General features: G+C 40.8%; 1 protein-coding gene across 3 annotated transcripts; it reads left to right on the top strand.

Annotated features, from left to right (window-relative positions):
* On the top strand, positions 225–16,240 carry ZFP62 (ZFP62 zinc finger protein). Of its 3 annotated transcripts, XM_013965422.2 has the most exons (3): positions 250–319; positions 862–988; positions 12,386–16,240. In XM_013965422.2, exon 3 carries the CDS (start codon positions 12,499–12,501, stop codon positions 15,100–15,102), a length of 2,604 nt encoding a protein of 867 aa, XP_013820876.1. In that variant the 5' UTR covers positions 250–319; positions 862–988; positions 12,386–12,498; the 3' UTR covers positions 15,103–16,240. The 3 variants fall into 3 exon arrangements, with proteins under 3 accessions (XP_005682845.1, XP_013820876.1, XP_013820877.1); XM_005682788.3 differs by lacking the exon at positions 862–988 and having other exon boundaries at positions 225–319; XM_013965423.2 differs by lacking the exons at positions 250–319; positions 862–988 and adding an exon at positions 10,554–10,616.

The following is a 22,414-nucleotide window of genomic DNA, read 5'->3' on the forward strand; positions in this document are numbered from 1 at the left end:
CTACGCCGCAAGTTGAAGTCCTAGAAAACTGTAATCTTCGTGGGTTCGTCCCCAACGCGCGCCACGATGAGCACGTCACATTAATTTATAAATTAAATATATATGTTATAACTGTAAAGGAACAAGTCCTCTCTAGCCGCGGATGCCGTCGCAGAGTACCACTGGTCACGTGCCCGAAAAAATAGCTATCAGCGAGTCAGTCCTCCAGCCTCGTAGAGAGGACTCGGAAGTGCCCCAGAGCGGACCTGGCTTTTTCCGGCCGGGCCGTCCGCGCTTTTGTCCCGCCGGCGGCCGGGCTCCCGCGGCGCCGCCACAACCAGTACGTGAGTCCGAGGCCGCCCGCGCTCCCGCCCTCGGCCCTAGCCTGCCACGCCCTTGCCTTCTTGGCCGGGTCTCGGCTATTCCTCGGATCTTGGGAGGGGTCGGGGAGGAAGCGCGCCCTCTCGCTACAGACACCTTAGGAAGCGCATGGGGGACGTAGAGGGGAGGGAAGACCTCGGGTCGGCCTAGAGGTGTAGGGCCCACCCCTGGAACATATCGGGTTCCTTGTGGGTCCCAACTTCGGCTGTCCGAGCGGGCCAGGGTTGGGGTGGGGCTGCCAGGTGTGTGGAGGACTGGGGGCCCCATGCCCGTGTTTCTCAGCTCTTCGCTGCTGTCTCGGGCGAAAGGGGAACCCAGAAAATCAGTGCTTTAAAGAAAGCCCCCAGTTCTGCGCCCGTGGCAGTTAAGTTTGTCCCTGGGATTTGAGAGTGAATACGAGCTTTGGAAGGATCCCGAGGGGTCATGTTATTTGACCTCCCTGCCCCACACCCTTTTTGTTTTGTTTGGTGGGGCCGTGATGTTGAGAGACTACTGCCGCAGGTGTTGATCGAATCGCTGGGAGGCGCTGCCCGGCCTTCGCCCTAGGAGAGTTCACCTTCTGTACAGACGAGAGATCCGGGAAGAGGCTGTCTGTCGCTGCCTCTCACAAAGAGAAGGAATTGACTAGGTAGGGAGAAATAGGTCGAGGAGGCTTCTAGGGAATCCAGGCGTGGGGATGTGAAAGAGGAATGGAAGGCCGGGGCTGGGTGTGCTGCTCTAAAACGTTTGGATTAGGAGGCCACAGGAGTGTTTCCTTTTTGAAAGCAGGAGGATATTTCCTTAAATAAGTTTTTGACTATGTAATATATTCATATGGTTCAGATATTAAAAATGTGAAAAGATATCAATGAAAAGATCTCCCTCTGTTCAGCCATCTTTCTAGGCCCAATCCCTTTAGAAAACCAACCACATTTGATAGATAATTTGAGTGTATCCAGTTTCTTTATGCAAACATATTGGTAAATTTGAATGTACTCAGTCCCTCCTTTTTTTCATACAGGTAGTAAGGTACTGTTCAAAATTGTGCACCTTGCTTCTTTTACTTAATCTGTGTTAGAGGTCATCAGAACACAAAGCTTTTTTTCTTTCTTTCTTTCTTTCTCTTTTTAAATACGGCACTGCAGTATTGGAGTGGCATGGCCACTGTTTGGATGTTTTTGTTGTTGTTCAGTCACTCACTCTTGTCTGACTCTTTGTGACCACATGGACTGCAGCACGCCAGGCTTCCCCGTCCTTCACCATCTCTGGAGCATGCTCAAACTTATGTCCATTGAATCAGTGATGCCATCCAACCATCTCATCCTCTGTCATCCTCTTCTCCTGCCTTCAATCTTCCCCAGCATCAGGGTCTTTTTTAATGAGTTGGCTCTTTCCATCAGGTGGCCAAAGTATTGGAGCTTCAGCATCAGTCCTTCCAATGAATATTCAGGACTGATTTCCTTTAGGATTGACTGGTTTGATCTCCTTGCAGTGCAAGGGATTCTCAAGAGTCTTCTTCAACACCACAGTTCAAAAGTAGCAGTTCTTCTACATTCAGCCTTCATGATCCAACTCTCACATCCACACGTGACTATTGGAAAAACCATAGCGTTGACTAGACGAACCTTCGTCGGCAAAGTAATGTCTCTGCTTTTTAATATGCTGTCTAGGTTTCTCATAGTTTTTCTTCCAAGGAGCAATCATCTTTTAATTTCATGGCTGCAATCACCATCTGCAGTGATTTTGGAGCCCCAAAAAATAAAGTCCGTCACTGTTTCCATTGTTTCCCCATCTATTTGCCATGAAGTAATGGGACTGGATGCTATGATCTTTGTTTTTTGAATGTTGAGTTTTAAGCCAGCTTTTTCACTCTTCTCTTTCACTTTCATCAAGAGACTCTTTAGTTCCTCTTTACTTTCTGCCATAAGGGTGGTGTCATCTGCATATCTGAGATTATTGGTATGTCTCCCAGCAGTCTTGAGTCCAGCTTCTGGTTTATCTAGTCCAGTATTTCACATGATCTACTCTGCATATAAGTTAAATAAACAGGGTGACAATATACAGCCTTGATGTATTCCTTTCCCATTTTTGAACCAGTCCTTTGTTCCATGTCTGGTTTTAACTTGCTTCTTGACCTGCATACAGATTTCTCAGGAGGCAGGTCAGGTGGTCTGCTTTTCCCATCTCTTGAAGAATTTTCCACAGTTTGTTGTGATCCACATAGTCAAAGGCTTTAGCATAGTCAAAGGCACATAGCATAGTGAAGCAGAAGTAGGTGTTTTTCTGGAATTCCCTTTTTCTATGATCTAACAGATGTTGGCAATTTGATCTCTGGTTCCTCTGCCTTTTCTAAATCAAGCTTGAACATCTGGAAGTTCTCGGTTCACGCACTGTTGAAGTCTAACTTGGAGAATTTTGAGCGTTACTTTGCTAGCATGTGAAATGAGTGCAGTTGTGTGGTAGTTTGAACATTCTTTATCATTGCCTTTCTTTGGGATTGGAATGAAAACTGACCTTTTCCAGTCCTGTGGCCTTGGATGTTTTGGATGTACCATCATTTTTTAAGATCTAGTTAGGCCATTTGGGTTGTTTCCAGTTTCTTTGTTAACTTCAAACTACGAACACCCAGTGACTTTGTCCCAGGGCATATCTGAGCAAGAATTTTTAAAGAAGGGATTGACATGTCATACAGTGTTTGAAGAACAAGTTAAACCAAGTAGCTTTTCTCTCCTGATACTTGTGTTTATGATACTTAGCCTTACAGTAGCGCAAACAACTGTCTATTAATGACACTCTTCAAGCCAGTCTTGCCCTTTTAGCTTCAGAAAATCTCTCAGTCCCCCTTTCAAAATCTTCTTTGCTTACCTTATTCCTTAGGATGACTAGGATTCTCTTCCCCATTACTAGGTATGAGAATGTTCTATTTCATTTTCTACTTTAAGGAAAAAATCACCCTTAATCATAAAGATTAAGCAGTAGAACCAACTTATGTTAACCATTTACAATTCCAATACTTATAAACTAAATGCAGTAACTAAAGCAGAAACCATACTTTCTTCCCATCTGCATAACCCTTTTCTCACACACTCCTTAGTCTCATCTTTCATTTGTCCTATCCTTTCACTTCTGAGTCTGTAAGCATTTTGTGCTCATATTCGCTCTTATTTTCTGTTTCTTTCTTTTGTTCGTCACTTTCAAGTCCAGTATAATATCCAGCAACTTAAGACACAGAATCCAGATGGTAGATGGATTTGTGGAATATGGTTGGTACTCTGAAAATCCTCAGTAGCTGCAGATGTGTTGTACCTGTTGTTTGTTGAAGTCTGTTGTTAAGGCGGGAATTTTCAGCCAGGGTAAGCCACAATTCCTCTCTTCTGAGTTGTCTAGTCTCTTAAGAAGTGGCTCCTGACTTTCTTGGGCAGGGATAGCAAAAATTAAGGACAGATTCTTACTCTCTGCATGAGCTTTTCCAGGCATTGGTGGTAGAACATGAATAATGTGAAGCACAGAAGTGCCCAGATGTTGTGGGTCCTATGTAATTTAGAAGGAGTGGATGGCTTACTATTGCTTAAACTTTTAACTGATATAACTAGGCTATATGGATAGAACTAGTTTTCTCTCTGTTGAGAACTGATTAGAGAGGAGTTCCCCTATAGCGTTGAGAACTTTTAAGAAATTAAACCCATCTGGCTCTCTTTCTATGTAGGAATTGTGATTTTGAAGTGATTCCTTTCTTGTGTCATAGGGGACACATGAGCTAGCAACCACATAAGTATTGATTGGATTATAATAATCTTCCAGACTCTAGTACTCAGTTCTCTCTCCTCCTCAATCCATTCTCCCATTGCAACTAGAATGAGTAATCTTTCTTTTAATTTTATATTATGAAAAAAATGTAAACATAATAGGAAAGTAGAATAGTATAATGAACTTGGTACATCCATCATTCAGATTCAACAATTATTAGGATTCTGCTCTATTTGTTTCCTTTTTCCCATTTTATATTTCTTTGTTGAAGTATTTTAAAGGAAATTCCAGACATTATGCCATTTCACCTAGCATAGTCTTAAAAAAAAAAGACGCTTCAAATGTAGCCAAAATGCCATTATCTCACACCATCCTAAATTAATTCTGATTCCTTGATTTTGTCTAGCAGGAATTGGCAGACTTCTGGATCTCTGATCGGTTTTTATATGGCCTGCAAGCAGAGAATGGTTTTTACATTTTGAAAGAAATGCTTAAAAGCAAGCCAAAAAGAAAAACAACTGATAGAATTGTATGTGCCCCACAAAGCCTAAAATGTTTCCTATCTAGCCCCTTTAACCTCCTGATTTGATAGAATAAGTGATCTTCCAAAATGTATATCTGAGTTTTCCACTCCACCTAAAACTCCTCTGAATCAAGCCTGGACTCCTTAGTATGATGGGCAGACCCTGCTGCAGCCCTTATTTTTGCCCACCTATCCAGTTGTGCCTGCCATCATCTGTTCCATATGTCCAGGGCATGGTGAACACCAACCCTTTGCATCTGCTCTTCTGTCCACTGGAACTAGACCTTTCTTCCTGAAGCTTTTCTTAGTTCTTTGAAGCAGAGTATGTCCCTTCCCCTTCTTCCCTCATCCATGCTTTATGTCTGCTATTATTATCATATGTTGGCTATATTCCTGCTAGACTCTTCTACTAGTTTGCAAGTCTCCTAGTACTATCATTATGTTTTTTAGCTTTTCTGCTTCTGTTTTTGACTGACCTTTTCTTAGTCATCAATTTTGTTTAGTCAATTCATAATATGAATTCCATTGCCGACCATCTGCTTTCAGTGAAGATGCACATGTATATTGCCCTGTTTTGATTTCAGTCATTAAGAGGATTGGGTGGACTACATCAGATGATAGGAAAATCTGCTTCTTCCCAAACAGAGGTGGTTAAGCAGGGCTAGAACGAGGAGACTCCTGGAGTCTGTCTAGGCCAGAGGTGTAACCAGTGAAGTACTTACAATTTCATGCAGACCAGGCCAGGCCACAGCCGATCAAACAAGGAATCCCAGAGGACATGAAGGGAATTGAGAATTAGTCTATTAGAGGGGAAAGGGTCCAACCATCTGGGCCAAGGATTCTAAGTGTGGTGTCAGCAAGGGGTGAATTAGTATGGCCCCAGCAAGTTGCTCCAGCTGGTGAGATGCAGAAAGCTTCAAGCACCACACTGCTGCTGCTGCTAAGTCACTTCAGTCGTGTCTGACTCTGTACGATCCCATAGATGGCAGCCCACCAGGCTCCCCCGTTCCTGGGATTCTCCAGGCAAGAACACTGGAGTGGGTTGCCATTTCCTTCTCCAATGCATGGAAGTGAAAAGTGAAAGTGAAGTCGCTCAGTCGTGTCCAACTCTTAGTGACCCCATGGCCTGCAGCCCACCAGGCTCCTCCGTCCATGGGATTTTCCAGGCAAGAGTACTGGAGTGGGGTGCCATTGCCTTCTCTGCAAGCACCACACTAGATAGCCTTTAAACACTTATTGGGGAGGGCTCACAATTCTTGATAGTGTTGGAAGAAAAATTGCACAGGGTTAAGAATGAAGGTAGGGAGACTATGGCAGAAGTTTGGAAGGGAATTTAGGAGGGCTTAAACTAAATTCTTAGCAGTGGGAATGGGGTTGGGGATGAGAACTTGAGAACTGTATAGGTGGTCTTAAATGGTCTTTTGGATGTGGAGTGGTGAGGGAAAGGGGAGAGCCCACTTCTGATTTATTCAGAAGAAAAGATGGGTGGATATGAGACTCTGTAATTGAATAGGGCGTCTGGGCCAGAAATGAGGCTCTGCAAGACAGCTTATAGGAGCCACACATATAGATGGGACTGCCTAGGAAGATTATGTAGAGTCAGAAGAGGAGAGGTTTCAGATGCAACAGGGGGCCAGAACATCCAAGGGTCAGCAAACTCAGGAGTCAGCACCTGGCCCTGAAGAAGCTAATGCAGCATGGCCTGAGTGGCATAAATCAGATTGAATAGATGCGGCATGTGGGGAGATGGGACTTGAAGACCACTTTTTCAATATGCAACTGTGGACAGGAGGCAGGATGGCAAAAGCAGTATCTGAAGGGGAAGGAATAGTTGAGACAATTTTAAATTTACACTTTAACATTTTTTTCATTGGGAAGATCCCCTGGAGAAGGAAATGGCAACCCAATCCAGTATTCTTGCCTGGAAAAACTCCATAGACAGAGGAGCCTGGCAGGCTATCGTCCATGGAGTCACAAAGAGTCGGACACTAGTGAGCGCGCGCGCACACACACACACACACACACACACACAAACTTTTTATTGGGAATAATTTCCAATATACAGAAAATTTTCAATAATAATGCAGCAGAAACAACATTTTAAATCAGCTGTATTCCAATAAAAATTTTTAAAAGATAAAGAATGAAAAATAAATCCTAACAATTATCACATTTTTAATATATTTAAAACATTAAAAAATAGTGAAAAAAATACCCTTTATTCATTCACCTTTGGTTAACTTTTTACTTCATTTTATCTTCCTTCTCTTATGTTTCATGCATATCTATCTATTTTTCTAAACCATTTGAGGGTAACATACACATCATGGCCCTTTATCCATAACACTTCAGTGTGTATTTATAGGGATATTCTCTTGCATAATTACAGTGCCGTTGTCAGCTTCAGTAAACTTAAAAGTTGTTAATGACTTTTGCCTGACTTAACATGCGTATTCGAGTTCCATCTGTTGACACAGTTATTTTTTATAACAGTCTTTACCTGCAGTACAGATCCAGTTGATAGCACGTATTGAATTTAGTGGTCAAATCTCTTCAGCCTGCTTTAATATGAAGCATTTCTGTAGCTTTTGTATTTTATGACAATGATACTTTTGAAGAATATAAATACCTTTTAGTAGAATGTTCTTTTTTTGGATCTATCTGATCTACCTGATATTTATTTTTCAGTTCAGGTAATGCATTCTGTAGGTGATGTGTCCTTCTCAGGGTGTCACTTCTAGAATCATATGATGTTTATCTGCCCCCATTGGTGATACTGATTTAAGAGGACTAGCCAAGCCATGGTTTAATCTCTTCACTATGTGATTACTATTTTTTCCCTTGCAGTCTGTGAAAGAGTATTTTAAGACCTTGCATATATACTGCTTCTCGTGAGAATTCCCCTAGACTTAGGATCCTTTGATAATTCTCCCCTGATCCAATCTTTACTCTGATAATTGCAGAATGCTGATTTTTTTTTTTTCTTCCAACTCTGTTCCCTCCACATTTACCAACCAGCCCTGGCATTCTCCTGTAAACAGGAGGCCCCCCTTTCTCCTGTTTGTACCTGTATGAACTCATGTAATCCTATTTTCAGTGGTTTATAATTCTTGACATAATTGCTATGGAGCATAAATTCAGTGTTGAAGCTGGCTCTTGTGGTCTTGTCATATGCTCACATCATCTTTTTGTCGTTGTTCAGCATTTTTTTTATTTGCTGTCATAACGATGTCTCAGCTCATCTTATACCTATCCTGGCCCCAGCCTGGAATCCTCCAGGTTCATTTTAGTAGATAATGGTAGTAGAGTCCAAGAACAAGGTGCTGGATTGTGCTCATTAACTCAGATATTTTTGATTCTTAGCTTTTCAGCAGACAAAGCTAGCAAGTATATGTACATTTACACATATATACATACAGATATTGGAGAAAGAAATGGCAACCCACTCCAGTATCCTTGCCTGGAAAATCCCATGGGCAGAAGAACCTGGTGGGCTACAGTCCATGGGGTCTCAAGAGTCAGACATGACTTATTGACTACACCACCACCACCACATACAAATATACATACATGTGAATGTACATTTATATAATGTGCACATTTGTATATAATTTAGAAACCATAAGTTCACAGTAATACCTCTTATTTGTCCCCACAGGGTCTTTCTTGTCTTCCCCTATTCCATATTATTATGTTCCTTCTTCCTCTAGGAGAGCTCTGGCTCCCAACTAAATCAACACATTTACTCAGTCTAGTAATAGATCTAAAATTGTTTCTGAATTGCTTTGCCCATAACACTACAGGAAACAAACCTTCCCAAACTAGTTAAGTTGTTTGTAGCTCTTCCCCGCTGCTCACTCCAGCCTTCCCCAAACTGAGAGTATATATTACAAAGTTATATATTATGTACCCAAGTGACATGAGTTAGTTCTTCCTTTTTTTTTGTTTTGGTCTTACATTTACCAAATTCATGTAAAACACAAATGAGTTCATTGGTTCCCATTCACTTTATAGTTTAGTGGCTTTCCCCCTTTCCCAGTCTTATTGATGTAATTTTATTTTTTGAATCTGCAAAACATTATCATGCTTCCATGAGTAAAAGCTATACAGAAAGCTGTAATCAGAATGTCTCTCTCCCCTCTCTCTTCTGTTCTATTCCCCCACTCTATACCTTATAGGAAACAGCCTTCACTGTTTTGTGGATTTTCTTATTACTAAAAAGATAAATAGTTATATGCTTATTTTTTATTTTCCTTCTTACATAAGATGTAGCATATATGCTCTCTTTTGCTTTACAGCATATCCTGAAAATTGCTCCCTAACAATTTATAGAAATGTTACTCTTCTTTTTAGTCCATTGTGTATATGTGCCATATACACCAGTCTTCTATGCTTGGACGTGTAGATGATTTTCTAGATTCTGTAATTAAAAATAATGCTACGATGAATAACTTTTTGCACATATGCTTTTGTGTTGCTGGAAGTGTATCTTCAGTGTAAATTCCTAGATGGGATTTCTGGATTGGAGTATAATGCATACATATTTGTGTAGGTATTGGCAAACTTCCTTCAACAGAGGTTATGCCAATTTGCATTCTAAGTAATGTATGAGACTGTCTCCACAGCCTCACCCAAAGAGTATATTTTTAAGCTTTTGAATATTTGCCAATCTAACATGTGAGAAAGGGGATCTCAGTATAGTTCTCATTTGCATTTCTCTTATTATGAGTGAAATTGAAAACATGTTTAAGGACCACTTTAGTATTTCTTCATATGAATTGTTTGTTCATGTTCTTTACCCATTTTCTGTAGGATTTTTAGTCTCTTTAACTTTAAAACATTGTATATTAGAGATATTAGCCTTTATATATAATATATGTTGCAGATATTTTCTTCCACTTTGTCATTTATTTTTTTGGTTTTGCTAATGGTATTTTTTGCCATGCAAGTTTACTTTTATTTCTATGTAATCAGCTTTGTTAATCTTTTATTGCATCTGGGTCATAAAAAACTTCTTCTGTACTCAGGTTGTAGAGGCATTCACCCATGTTTTCTTCTGGTGTCACTTTTTAATATTTAGAGTTCTGCTACATTTGGAGAGGGCTTCCCTGATAGCTCAGTTGGTGAAGAATCTGCCTACAATGCTGGAGACCCCAGTTTGATTCCTGGGTCAGGAAGATCGTCTGGAGAAGGGATCGGCTACCCACTCCAGTATTCTTGGGCTTCCCTTGTGGCTTAGCTGGTAAAAAATCCGCAATGCGGGAGATCTGGGTTTGATCCCTGGGTTGAGAAGATCCCCTGGAGAAGGGATAGGCTACCCACTCCAGTTTTCTGGCCTGGAGAATTCCATGGACTGTATAGTCCATGGGGTCGCAAAGAGTTGGACACGATTGAACAACTTTCACTTCACTTCACTTACATTTAGAGTTTATTCCTGTGAATGATTGTAAAGAATGGATCTACTTCCAACACTGTTAAAGGGACCATTTTTGCTTCATTAATTTGAAACACCACCTTTATTGTATACTTGATTCTGCGTATAATTGGAACTATTCTGGATTTTTATCCTATTCTGTTTTTTTATATACCAGTACCACACTGGGCTTCCCTGTTTGGCTGTTTGGTTCAGACAGTAGAGAATCCATCTGCAATGCAGCAGACCCAGGTTTGATCCCTTGGTCAGGAAGATCCCCTGGAGAAAGGAATGGCTACCCACTCCAGTATTCTTGCCTAGAGAATTCTGTGGACAGAAGAGCTTGGTGGGCTACAGTCCATGGGCTTGCAAAGAGTTGGACATAACTGAGCAATTAACACTTTCACTTTTCACCACACTATTTTAGTTATAAGAGCCTTTGGAATATTTAAATAGTATGAGTAGTTCTCCTCCCTTACAGTTTTTCCTTTTCTCTTTTTCCACCCTGACAAATTTTGTGTTTCCCTGGCAATTTCAGGAGATTTGATTTTGTGTTGCAGAAAGTTGAACATCTTTCTCTTCTCAGAGCTGAGGGTGAGTAGAGGTGGAAGGGCCTAGATCAAAGGGAATTGGGTGGAGCAGGGTCCCTCATGTGATGGGAGCAGGATTCAGAGCACAGATAAAAGGTGTGTTGCTCTTGATGGTCTGGATTTCCAGTGACCACTCAGTAGCCTTCACATTTTAAATGGCATGACTGTTCTGCCCAAGGTTGTAAAGAAAGGAAGCATGGAACTAGGGTTGTGCCACCATTCTTCAGTGACTTCTAATCATCTCCTACCTGATATTACTTAATAGTCATTTTGTGAAGCCTTCTCAGATGAACTACCTTTTCATCTTCATTTTTTAAAATGTCTACCAAGTGATTCTTTATTTTAGCTTCCTGGTGATATTCTGAGTTCCTAGCTCCTCCTGTTCTGTAAATGTTAATTCAGAGTACATTATTCACTCCTGTAAGTGTAAATTGGATCATGAGTGCAGGTGTTTATATGTGTCCACTCCAGAGTATATATCTTACTTTTCTGCTTTCTTATCACATGTTCACATAGAGTTTCTAAGTAGAATTACAGAGTATTGACCAAGGTGGGGTCTGATACCCAGGTAAGAGGGAGGTCTGAATTTTAACTAAGTCTAATTACAGATGTCTAATTGTCTAAGGCTGGAAGACAACTAAGTTAGAACTGTTGCTTCTGTTCTCAAGAGTCAGTCTTTTAGCAGGTGCATGCTGACAGAATGCCAGCTGTGTGTAGAGTGCCTTCAAGGGAATAAGGAGTCACTGCCTGGGCCTTAAAATCTGCTTTGAGAAGGAGTTTGCCTTTCCTGAGTCCTGTGGTTTAGCCCCAGGTTCCAACCCTTATCCAATAACTTGATCTTGATTAAATAATGAATTAGTTGCTATAGCATATAGAATTAACCAAGTGACTGGCAGTGTTCTCCATACCTTATATATGTTATTTAATACATCAGTTCTATTGCCCTCATTTTACAGATGAGGAAACTGGCATAAAGAGCTTAAGTAGCTTTTTTCGGCTCATACATCTAGGTATTTATGCCTAGGCAGTATCATTTCCTTTGCTTGACAGTTTGTATTTTAGCTTCTGATCTTTGATATGCTCTGACTGCAGTTAGCCTGTTCATAAAGTGGGAATGAGTGCCTCTGCCTGGCAAGCCAGAGTGTGTTCTTCCATGTACAGTTCTTCCCTGACTAAACCACTTTCCAGGGTCAGTGTTTTCCTTAGAGAGGAAATCCAGGAGGCTATACCAACAACAGGCATCTGCAGCTTGTTTTCTTTCTCATCTCTGACATGACTGTCCTCATGATTTCATAACCAACTCCCCATTATCTCCACTCATGTACTGATTTCTCCTTTAGTTTTGCCAACCCTCTGCTGATTATGACTTCTTAGCTTTTGTCTTATTAATCTTTCTGTCTCCTATTCTTCAGAGACTCTTTCGACCCTCTGTTTGATTTTCAGAGACTAGGTGGCATTTTTCAACAAATGGTCAATGTTGCCCTTGATTCTGTACATCATTCCAATCCATTTAAACTTGCCATCATGCTAAGCTGTTATGCAGGAATAGAAAACGTCTCTGTTCTATTGGCAACCCAGGGCTCTAGCATTTTAACATTACTTCACAGGGGCAGAAATTTTAGCATGTCCATGATTGTATTCCTAGCAGTTAAAAATGATATCTATCACACCATAAGTGGTCAGTAAACATTTGTGGAGTAAATGAGTGAATTTGGATATTAATTCCTTCAGTTTTTCTAAAGTGAAGGTATCATTTTCATTTTCTTGGTTTAGTGTCACATTTGAAGACGAGGGGCACTGAGGATGAGGAATCAACTGAAAAGTATGAAAATATTCGAAATGCAGAATCTGTGTGGCCAAAAGTGGAAGGTCTTCACAAGGATCATATGCAGGAGTCTAAGGTTGGTGAAACTTGTGATTGGGATAGCAAGGTAGAAAATCAGATGGACAAGCCTGAGGGAAAAAGAATGAAGGAAGACAAAAGTGGCTTCAGGGAAAAGATTGGCAAAGCCAGGAATACAGCAAATATAAAGACAGAACAGGAAGATGAGGCATCTGAGAAAAGCTTACATCTGAGCTCAAAATATGTTACACACCAGACTGTCCCTATGGAACAGAAAAACAGTGAACAAGTCAAATGTGTGGAGAGCATTAATGGAAACTCTCATCCCAGTCTACAGCAAAAACCCAGTGCTGTTAAGAAGTCACATAAATGTGATGACTGTGGGAAATCCTTCAAATATAATTCCCGACTTGTTCAACATAAAATTATGCACACTGGTGAAAAACGCTATGAGTGCGATGACTGTGGAGGGACTTTTCGGAGCAGCTCAAGCCTTCGAGTCCACAAGAGGATCCATACTGGGGAGAAGCCGTACAAATGTGAGGAATGTGGGAAAGCCTACATGTCCTATTCCAGCCTTATAAACCACAAAAGCACCCATTCTGGGGAAAAGAACTGTAAGTGTGATGAGTGTGGAAAATCCTTCAATTATAGCTCAGTTTTGGATCAGCATAAGAGAATTCACACTGGGGAGAAGCCCTATGAGTGTGGTGAGTGTGGGAAGGCCTTCAGGAACAGCTCTGGCCTCAGAGTCCACAAAAGGATCCACACAGGTGAGAAGCCCTATGAATGTGACATCTGTGGGAAAACCTTCAGTAATAGCTCTGGACTTAGAGTCCACAAAAGGATTCATACAGGGGAGAAACCCTATGAATGTGATGAGTGTGGGAAGGCCTTCATTACCTGCAGAACACTTCTAAATCATAAAAGCATCCACTTTGGAGATAAACCTTATAAATGTGATGAGTGTGAAAAATCATTTAATTATAGCTCTCTCCTCATTCAGCATAAAGTTATCCACACTGGAGAGAAACCTTATGAATGTGATGAATGTGGGAAGGCTTTTAGAAACAGTTCAGGCCTTATTGTGCATAAAAGGATTCACACAGGAGAGAAACCTTACAAGTGTGATGTCTGTGGCAAAGCATTCAGCTATAGCTCAGGCCTGGCAGTCCATAAAAGCATTCACCCTGGGAAGAAAGCCCATGAATGTAAGGAGTGTGGAAAATCATTCAGCTATAACTCACTTCTTCTTCAACACAGAACAATTCACACTGGAGAGAGACCTTATGTATGTGATGTCTGTGGAAAAACTTTCAGAAACAATTCAGGACTCAAAGTCCACAGGCGACTCCATACTGGGGAAAAACCATATAAGTGTGATGTGTGTGGAAAAGCCTATATCTCACGCTCTAGCCTTAAAAATCACAAAGGAATCCATCTTGGGGAGAAGCCCTATAAATGTAGTTATTGTGAAAAATCCTTCAATTACAGCTCTGCCCTTGAACAACATAAAAGGATTCATACAAGGGAGAAACCCTTTGGGTGTGATGAGTGTGGAAAAGCCTTCAGAAATAATTCAGGCCTTAAAGTCCATAAACGAATCCACACTGGGGAGAGACCTTACAAATGTGAAGAATGTGGGAAGGCCTACATCTCACTTTCAAGCCTTATAAATCATAAAAGTGTACACCCTGGGGAAAAGCCCTATAAGTGTGATGAGTGTGAGAAAGCCTTTATCACATACCGAACCCTTATAAATCACAAAAAAATTCATCTTGGGGAGAAGCCCTACAAATGCGATGTGTGTGAGAAATCTTTTAACTACACCTCACTTCTTTCTCAACACAGAAGGGTCCATACTAGAGAGAAACCCTATGAATGTGACAGGTGTGAAAAGGTCTTCAGAAACAACTCGAGCCTTAAAGTGCATAAAAGAATTCATACTGGTGAGAAGCCCTATAAATGTGATGTGTGTGGAAAAGCCTACATCTCACACTCAAGCCTTATCAACCATAAAAGTACCCACCCTGGCAAGACCCCCTACACATGTGATGAATGTGGAAAAGCTTTTTTCTCAAACAGAACTCTTATAAGCCATAAAAGAGTCCATCTTGGGGAGAAACCCTTCAAATGTGTTGAATGTGGGAAGTCTTTCAGTTATAGCTCACTCCTTTCCCAACACAAGAGGATTCATACGGGGGAAAAACCCTATGTGTGTGATGGCTGTGGGAAGGCATTCAGGAACAGCTCAGGCCTCACAGTGCATAAAAGGATACACACAGGTGAGAAACCCTATGGATGTGATGAGTGTGGGAAAGCGTACATCTCACACTCGAGTCTTATCAACCATAAAAGTGTCCATAGTGGGCAGCAGCCCTATAATTGTGAATGTGGGAAATCCTTCAATTATAGATCAGTCCTTGACCAACACAAAAGGATCCATACTGGAAAGAAGCTATACCAATGTAACGAGTGTGGGAAGGCTTTCAATATCAGATCAAATCTCACCAAGCATAGAAGAATCCATACTGGAGAGGAATATTTAAATGTGACAAATATGGGAAGTCATAGTGGCACATCACAGAAGAGAACTCATGAGGGAGGGAATGCTCTGGATGGGACCAGGATAAACATGTCTCTGTAGGAGGCAGAGTTTACCAAGTATCAGGGAACGCAAATGGAAGAAAAACTTTATAAGAGTATTTGAGGTCCTTGTTCATGGCTTATAATTTACCCAGTATAAATGAAACCATGAGTAATTTCTTTTCTCTGTGATTTTCAGTCATAGCCAGCAAGGAAGGTTCCAGTGTTGAAGTAGGTGAGCCCTTATGGAATATAAAATATTTAGTTCAGGCTGGGAATAAAACCTATCAAAGTGATGGAGTATGAAAAAAGCCTTCAAAATAAGTAGACATTTCTGGACATAAGAAATACAGATGAGAAAAAGACTTCATTTAGAAGTCACATAGTCACAACAGAAAGTTCATATATGGGTAAATTCTTTGAGTAGAAATGTAGGAAATTCAGGAATAGCTTTGAATTCCAGTTATCCGTTGGTCAGTGGACAAGATCCAAGAAGGACCTCCAATAGGCTAATTCAGGGAAAGGAAACAGGCTTCAGGGAATATAAATTAATATAGTAGTAGTCATGAAGAATAACTTTGATATAACTGATTGGGGGAGTGATGGCAACTTGTGAAAATTTGGATTTCATTGTAGGAAATGTAAAACGTATAGACTTATAAATCTTACAGAAAACAGGAGAGTCACTCATAAATAAATCAAGTTGAATGGACTATACTGTTGTAATGTTGTGATATTGAATGGGTGAAACTTCAAAAATTTTCAAATAAACACCCTTAATGAATCATGAATGTGTGATAAGTGAAAATATCACACATTATGCTACAAATGAAGGGTTCTACCATGGACAGAAATTTAGCACATTTAATAACTAATGGAACACATCCTCAACATGCAGAAAGAATTGATTCAGGGATTCCTATGAATAGGAATTCTGAGCAGGAGGGCATTTTATTGCAGGACCTGAAAAGCTAAGTAGCTACCTGTTACTGGGGGATAGGAGAAAATTCCTGCTTCTTAACAATCCTGTTAAATGATTGTTTGTGTTATCATTGTAAAGATTTCATGCACTACGTGTGTTTATTGTCTATTGTAAAATGTTATGAATTTCTGTTCAGGGCTCACTCTCAGCCATGAAGAGCCAGATAGTTGTGGCAAGGTAAGGTGAAACTCCAATAAAGGAATTCTTCAAAAGTAAACAGGCTGTGACATACTTTAGGTAGAAGAACACAAAGAGAGCCATTTGTGTGTCTTGTCTTGGTGGGGTGAGTTATACCAGATGCAGGCCAAGGAGGGCAGCAGGGGACTCATCCCTCAGGGCTAGTAACTCAGATTTCATGAGAAATTAGGTGGTACCTCTGCCAGAAGTAAAGATTGGATTGATCCTCATACTGGGGCTGGATAATAACCACTAGGAGTGGACAGGTTGGGCGAGTGGTCAGTCACAAAATAGACTGTATGTTAACTATATGTAAGACTGGAGACTTCCCAGATGGCACTAGTCATAAAGAACCCACCTGCCAATGCAGGAGACATGGGTTTGATCCCTAGGAAGATCCCCTGGAGGAGGGCATGGCAACCCACTCCAGTATTCTTGCCTAGAGAATCCCATGGACAGAGGAGCCTGGTGGGCTACAGTCTGAAGGGTTGCAAAGAGCTGGACATGACTGAAGCAACTTAGCATACATATATAAGACTATTAACTAGGTGACTCAAAGAATGAAAAGTTAGTCTTTTGAGAATTAAGTAACCTGTCCAGGAATTTTCCTGGTGGGGCTTATCAGTAGAGGCCAAATTCTAAGTCAAGTTTCTCTGGCTCCAAACTCCACTCTTTACAAGAGGACAGTGTTTAGTCAGATAGTTTCTTGGTTCTCTCTACGATTCCTGTTTTTATACACATAGTTTCCATGCCTCTCTTTAGAAGTATTTCTTCCACTTGCTTCCAAACAAGGTAAGTTTTGATGGTGGTGGGAGGGAGGGATGGTGGTAGAAAAGGGAGAAGGAAAGAGCATTTCTGTCACTCATTTCCACTTTGGAATGTCACAGCCACACTTGCTTTTTGTTCTCTACCTGCAGCACTGACAAACCTGACCCTGTCCATAGACTTGGATTAGTTTATTCAGCAAATACTTGTTAAGGATCTGCTAGACACATCCATTGTCTCATGTGCTAGGCAGCAGTAGATAGAGGACAGTGGCCACAGCAAAACCACCCTAATGGATGCTGAACTAAACCTTGGGCTTTGCGAGGAAAGTGATCTCCAACTACTGGGAAACGAGGCACTAGTGACATCTGAGCAGGATATTGAGTTGGGTCTCTTATTTAAGAGAATGGGAAATAGGATGGCCTGGTCAGAAGCAGCATTGGAAATGCCTGCATTATCCAGAGGGGGCCAGTCCCTGGAGGTCTGGTGTACGGTGGCAGAAAGGAAAGAGGCCATGGAGTATTGATTCCCAGTAGTCACTGAGCATCTACCAGTCTTTCATTTGCTGGATATAGGGCCAGCTCTGTTTGATCAGGTTACTTAAGGTGGCCAGGGCTGTTGGTGTGCCTGTGGCCTGAAGTTCCCAACCTCCTCACACATACACACACACTCCTACATGAGTTCACGTGGACCTAATGCATCACCTACTTTCAAAAGAGACATGGGTTAAATAACAAGGGAGAAGACATGTAACGCACGAGTGGGGATTCTGAATGCCCCAGCCTACTGAGCACCGACGTGCTCCTGCTACAAACTCTGTTGACTCAGGCGCATGGAGAATGAGCCACAGTCTACCTAGGGTCAGATATGTACTGCTTGGACTGATCCCAAAGAGAAGGGAGTCTTTGGGTCTCCAGCCAGAACAGGCAGACTGTGTAGAACAGATCCAACAAGCTGGTGCAGCTGCATCTACTTAAGCCCGCATCAGGACTTGAGCTAGTTCAGGGATCACTAACCCCCACTTCTCCCAAAGCATCTGCTATCCAAGAAGAAAAAATTGCCAATGTGTAGGTAAATTGAAACACTGTATTTTTTAAAAGTGCCATGACTAATTCTCAAGGCTAAAAAATAAATGGAATTTGGACAATAGGTAAATTGGAGGCTGGAACATCTGTGTGAAAGTGGGTTAAGCACTTGAATTATTTGACAGGGTGGTCAAGATGCTGTTTAAAATGGTAAAATGTCATGGGCAAGCACTAGAAGGATAGAAACAAAGTATAATTTGAAAAATCTGAACTGGAAAATGTCAAAGGCTAGAAAAGGAAAAATGATATCAAAGATGAGACAGTACTTTGTTTATGGTGAAGATCGTCTAGGTTATTTGGATCAGTTTCCCAGAAAAAACACTGAAAAGTGATTTCTTACAAAAAATATATTTTTAAAATATTCAGCTGCCTCTGGTCCTGTTTGTAGCAAGTGGATCTCTGCTGCATCATGCAGAATCTTTCATTGCAGCATATGGATTCTGGAGTATACTGGCTCAGTAGTTGCAGTGAGCAGGATTAGTTGCTCTGCAGCTTGTGGGATCTTAGTTCCTGACCAGGGATCGAACCCATGTCCTCTGCATGCCAAGGTGGATCCTTAATCACTAGACCACCAGGAAAGTCCCTAAAAAAGTTTTTAAAAATGCAGATGGCATGCCTTCCCTTCCCCTTAAAAGAGCCTGGAGTCTGAAAAGACTGCAGTTTAAACAGGCAGAGCTGTTTTAAGATGGGGTCTTGTCATCAGAGATAACACCAAAGCGGCTTAGGCCCCAGACTGTCATGATGCTATAGAAGAGTTAGGCCCCACTTCACCAGCCACTAAGAGTGAGAGAAACAGAAGGATGATAGGGCCAGGCTCACCCAGGGTGATGAATTTTACAGGTGACTTCCAAAGTTAGGTTGGGTTACCAGAGTGCTACACCCTCTGGACCAGCTAAACCAAATCTAGACCCATGCCCCTCCCCACCCCCAGGGTACTTTTATTGCCAAGCACAGCAGTAGAAGAAAAAGAACATCCCTGGCAGATTGTGGTCCCTGACCAACCCTTACAACCCAGGTAAACACAACCAGAAGCAAAACTTCATTGGAAGAGGACTCCTTCAATCTAGACCTCAGGTAACAATTTTTCAGGGGTAATAACCAGAAATAATAGACAGGCACAAGGGAAAAAGCATGACTGAAAACCAGCAGAAAAGAACAGACCTACGTAGACTTCACATTAGAATTAATGGGTACGTTTGTAAGAACAACTGCTTAAAACATTTAAAGATGTATTTGGCAACAGATGGTGAAATAGGGGGAATAAGAATTGGTGAGCTGGAAGATATGATTGAAGTTTTATCCAGAATGCACCATGGAGATAGAGGAATATGGGAAAACACAGAAAAATGGGAAGGTCTCACTGGAAAGTTTATATTTAATCACAGTCTTAAAAGGCAAAGATGGAAGAAAGGCAAAGGTAATTGGGCTGAGGATATTCCAGAACTGATGAAAAATAACTGATGAAAATAAGTCTATAGATTTAAAGCCCAAAGAATACAAATTAGGATAAATTTATCAAATCATATCTACATGCATCATAGTGCAACTGCAGGAAATCAAGAAAATTAACAAAGATCTAAAAATTACCTTCAAAGGAACAAACAGCAACAACAGAATCCAACAGCAACAACAGAATCCAAATGAGTAGAATGAAAATGTCAGTATAATGGTAGAAAATAACTGTCAAATTAGAATTTTGTACCCAATGAAGATACATTTTATGAATGAGAACAAAATAAGCACATAAGACAATTTTGTTTCATTTATCCCCTGCTGACCCTTACTAAAGGAAATTTTAAAGAATGTACTGTAGAAGGAAACTGATCTCAGATTGGACTTTTAGATGTGAAAAGGAATGAAGAGCAAAATATGTATAAAATGTAACAGTTTTATACCAAACAATAAAAATGTACAGTTGTTAAGATAGATGTAAAATACCAGAAAACAGTGATATATAAATCACAAGAGAGTAAAATGGATTGAAGTATTAGGGTGAAGGTTTTGGTTACTCTCATTAATATTGTAAAATCTAAAGGAATCATAAAAATAGAACATAAAAATTCAATAGTAGAAAAAATGTGTAATTAAAAATATAAATTAAAAAGAGGAGACCAAAAAAAAAAAAAGATGGTAAATCTTAAGCCATAAAAACCCCACAATATTTACATGCAATTTAATTTCACTAAATGACAAAGATTGTCAGGGAGTGTCTTAGTTTGGGCTGCTACAGCAAAAGACCACATGCTAGGTGGCTTATAAATAACAAAAAATGTATTAATAGTTCTTAATTCTGGAGGCTGGAAGTCCAGAGTTATTAGAGATCAGCATGGTTGGGTGCAGACTTTCTTCAGGGTTATAACTTCTTGTATCCTCACATGGCAGAAAGGGATTAGGGAATCTTGTGGGGTGTCTTTTATAAGTGCACCAATCCTATTCCTGAGGGCCCAACCCTGATGGCCTAATCACCTTCAAAGGCCCCCACCTCCTAACACCATTACACTGGGCATTAGGATTCCAACCTGTAAATTCTGGGGGAACACACACAGACCTAAAACCCTACTATATTACTACTTACAAGAGACTCAAATATAAGGACACTAAGTTTGAAAGTAAAAGAATGGGAAGAAGTTATATGAAGCCAAAATAAAACTGATGTGCTGCTGTGCTAAGTCACTTCAGTCGTGTCCGACTCTGTGCGACTCCATAGACGGCAGCCCACCAGGCTCCCCCGTCCCTGGGATTCTCCAGGCAAGAACACTGGAGTGGGTTGCCATTTCCTTCTCCAATGCAGGAAAGTGAAAGTGAAGTCGCTCAGTCGTGTCCAACTCTTAGTGACCCCATGGACTGCCGCCTACCAGGCTCCTCCGTCCATGGGGTTCTCCAGGCAAGAGTACTGGAGTGGGGCGCCATCGCCTTCTCCGTAAAACTGATGTAGCTCTACTAATATTAGATAGAGCAGGGACTTCAAGGCACAAACCATTCTTAGAGAACGATTAAGACAAAACGTTCAGGAAAGAAAAGACACTGAAAAGGTAGAACAGTTATAAGTTAGTGTCTACCTAAAAAGTATTCAGAACACAAAGAAAAAAAATATAAGATCCACAGTTATGATTTTTTTTACCTCTCTAATAGGACAAACAGACTAAAAATTGGTAAAAATACAGATTTAAACAATAAGGTTAAAAGCATTCTAATACATACGTGTGGGACACTGCACCAGTGTATCAAGGATGCATATATTTTGTCAAGAACACATGAAATATTTTCAAAAATACCTACACAATGTTCTGTGTCAATTATACTTCAGTAAAGCTGGGGTGGGGAGCTTGACAAATATGCTGGACCAGAAAGTAAATCTGAACAAAATTTAAATAACTGAAATTAGAAATTAATTTTAAAAATGTATAAAGCATGTCTATTCAGAAATTTGCATAAACATTTTAAAATCACAGTTCAAAGAAGAAAGTATTTTCAACTGAATGATAATGAAAATACTACATATCAAAAACTGGAGAGATATTGCTTAGTGCTTAGAAATTTATAGCTTAAAAGATATTTCAGAAAATCAGAAAACCTGGTAATTAATCACCTAGGCAACACTTCAAAAAGAAAATCAAATCCTAATGGAAGTTACAACAAGAAAGTAATAAAAAGCAGAAACTAACAAAATAGAAAAACATTATAGAGATGAGCGGAGAAGACAATGGCACCCCACTCAAGTACTCTTGCCTGGAAAATCCATGGACGGAGGAGCCTGGTAGGCGGCAGTCCATGGGGTGGCTAAGAGTCGGACATGACTGAGCGACTTCACTTTCACTTTCACGCATTGGAGAAGGAAATGGCAACCCACTCCAGTGTTCCTGCCTGGAGAATCCCAGGGACGGGGGAGCCTGGTGGGCTGCCGTCTATGGAGTCGCACAGAGTCGGACACGACTGAAGTGACTTGGCAGCAGCGGCAGCATAGAGACCAGAGCCAAATGTCTGTGTGTTTTGTCAGTTTTAACTGACAAACCTCTGGGGAGACTGATCAAGAAAAAAAAGAGAAAGCCTGAATAAGCAAAGTCAGGGATAAAAAGAGAATACAGAGAACTGTGAATTTTTCTTCTCTGAACATACACTGACCTCCTTGCTCTCTGCTATTCTGAGAATAGCTCACTCCTAAATTCCTGACTCAACAATTCTGGGAACAGGAATGTAAGTCACGATGAGCCAGATCAGAAAGAAGCACAACTCATTTCTGTAAGATTGCAATACCAAAAAAAAAAAAAAAGATCGCAATACCTACCTTACAAAACCCACCAAAACTGCAGTATTCAGTGCTGCTTTTGTTTCTTTCCCCTATAAAACCTCTCTCATTCCTCATG

Source organism: Capra hircus, chromosome 7, assembly GCF_001704415.2.
Source record: "Capra hircus breed San Clemente chromosome 7, ASM170441v1, whole genome shotgun sequence".
Taxonomy (NCBI): Eukaryota; Metazoa; Chordata; class Mammalia; order Artiodactyla; family Bovidae; genus Capra; species Capra hircus.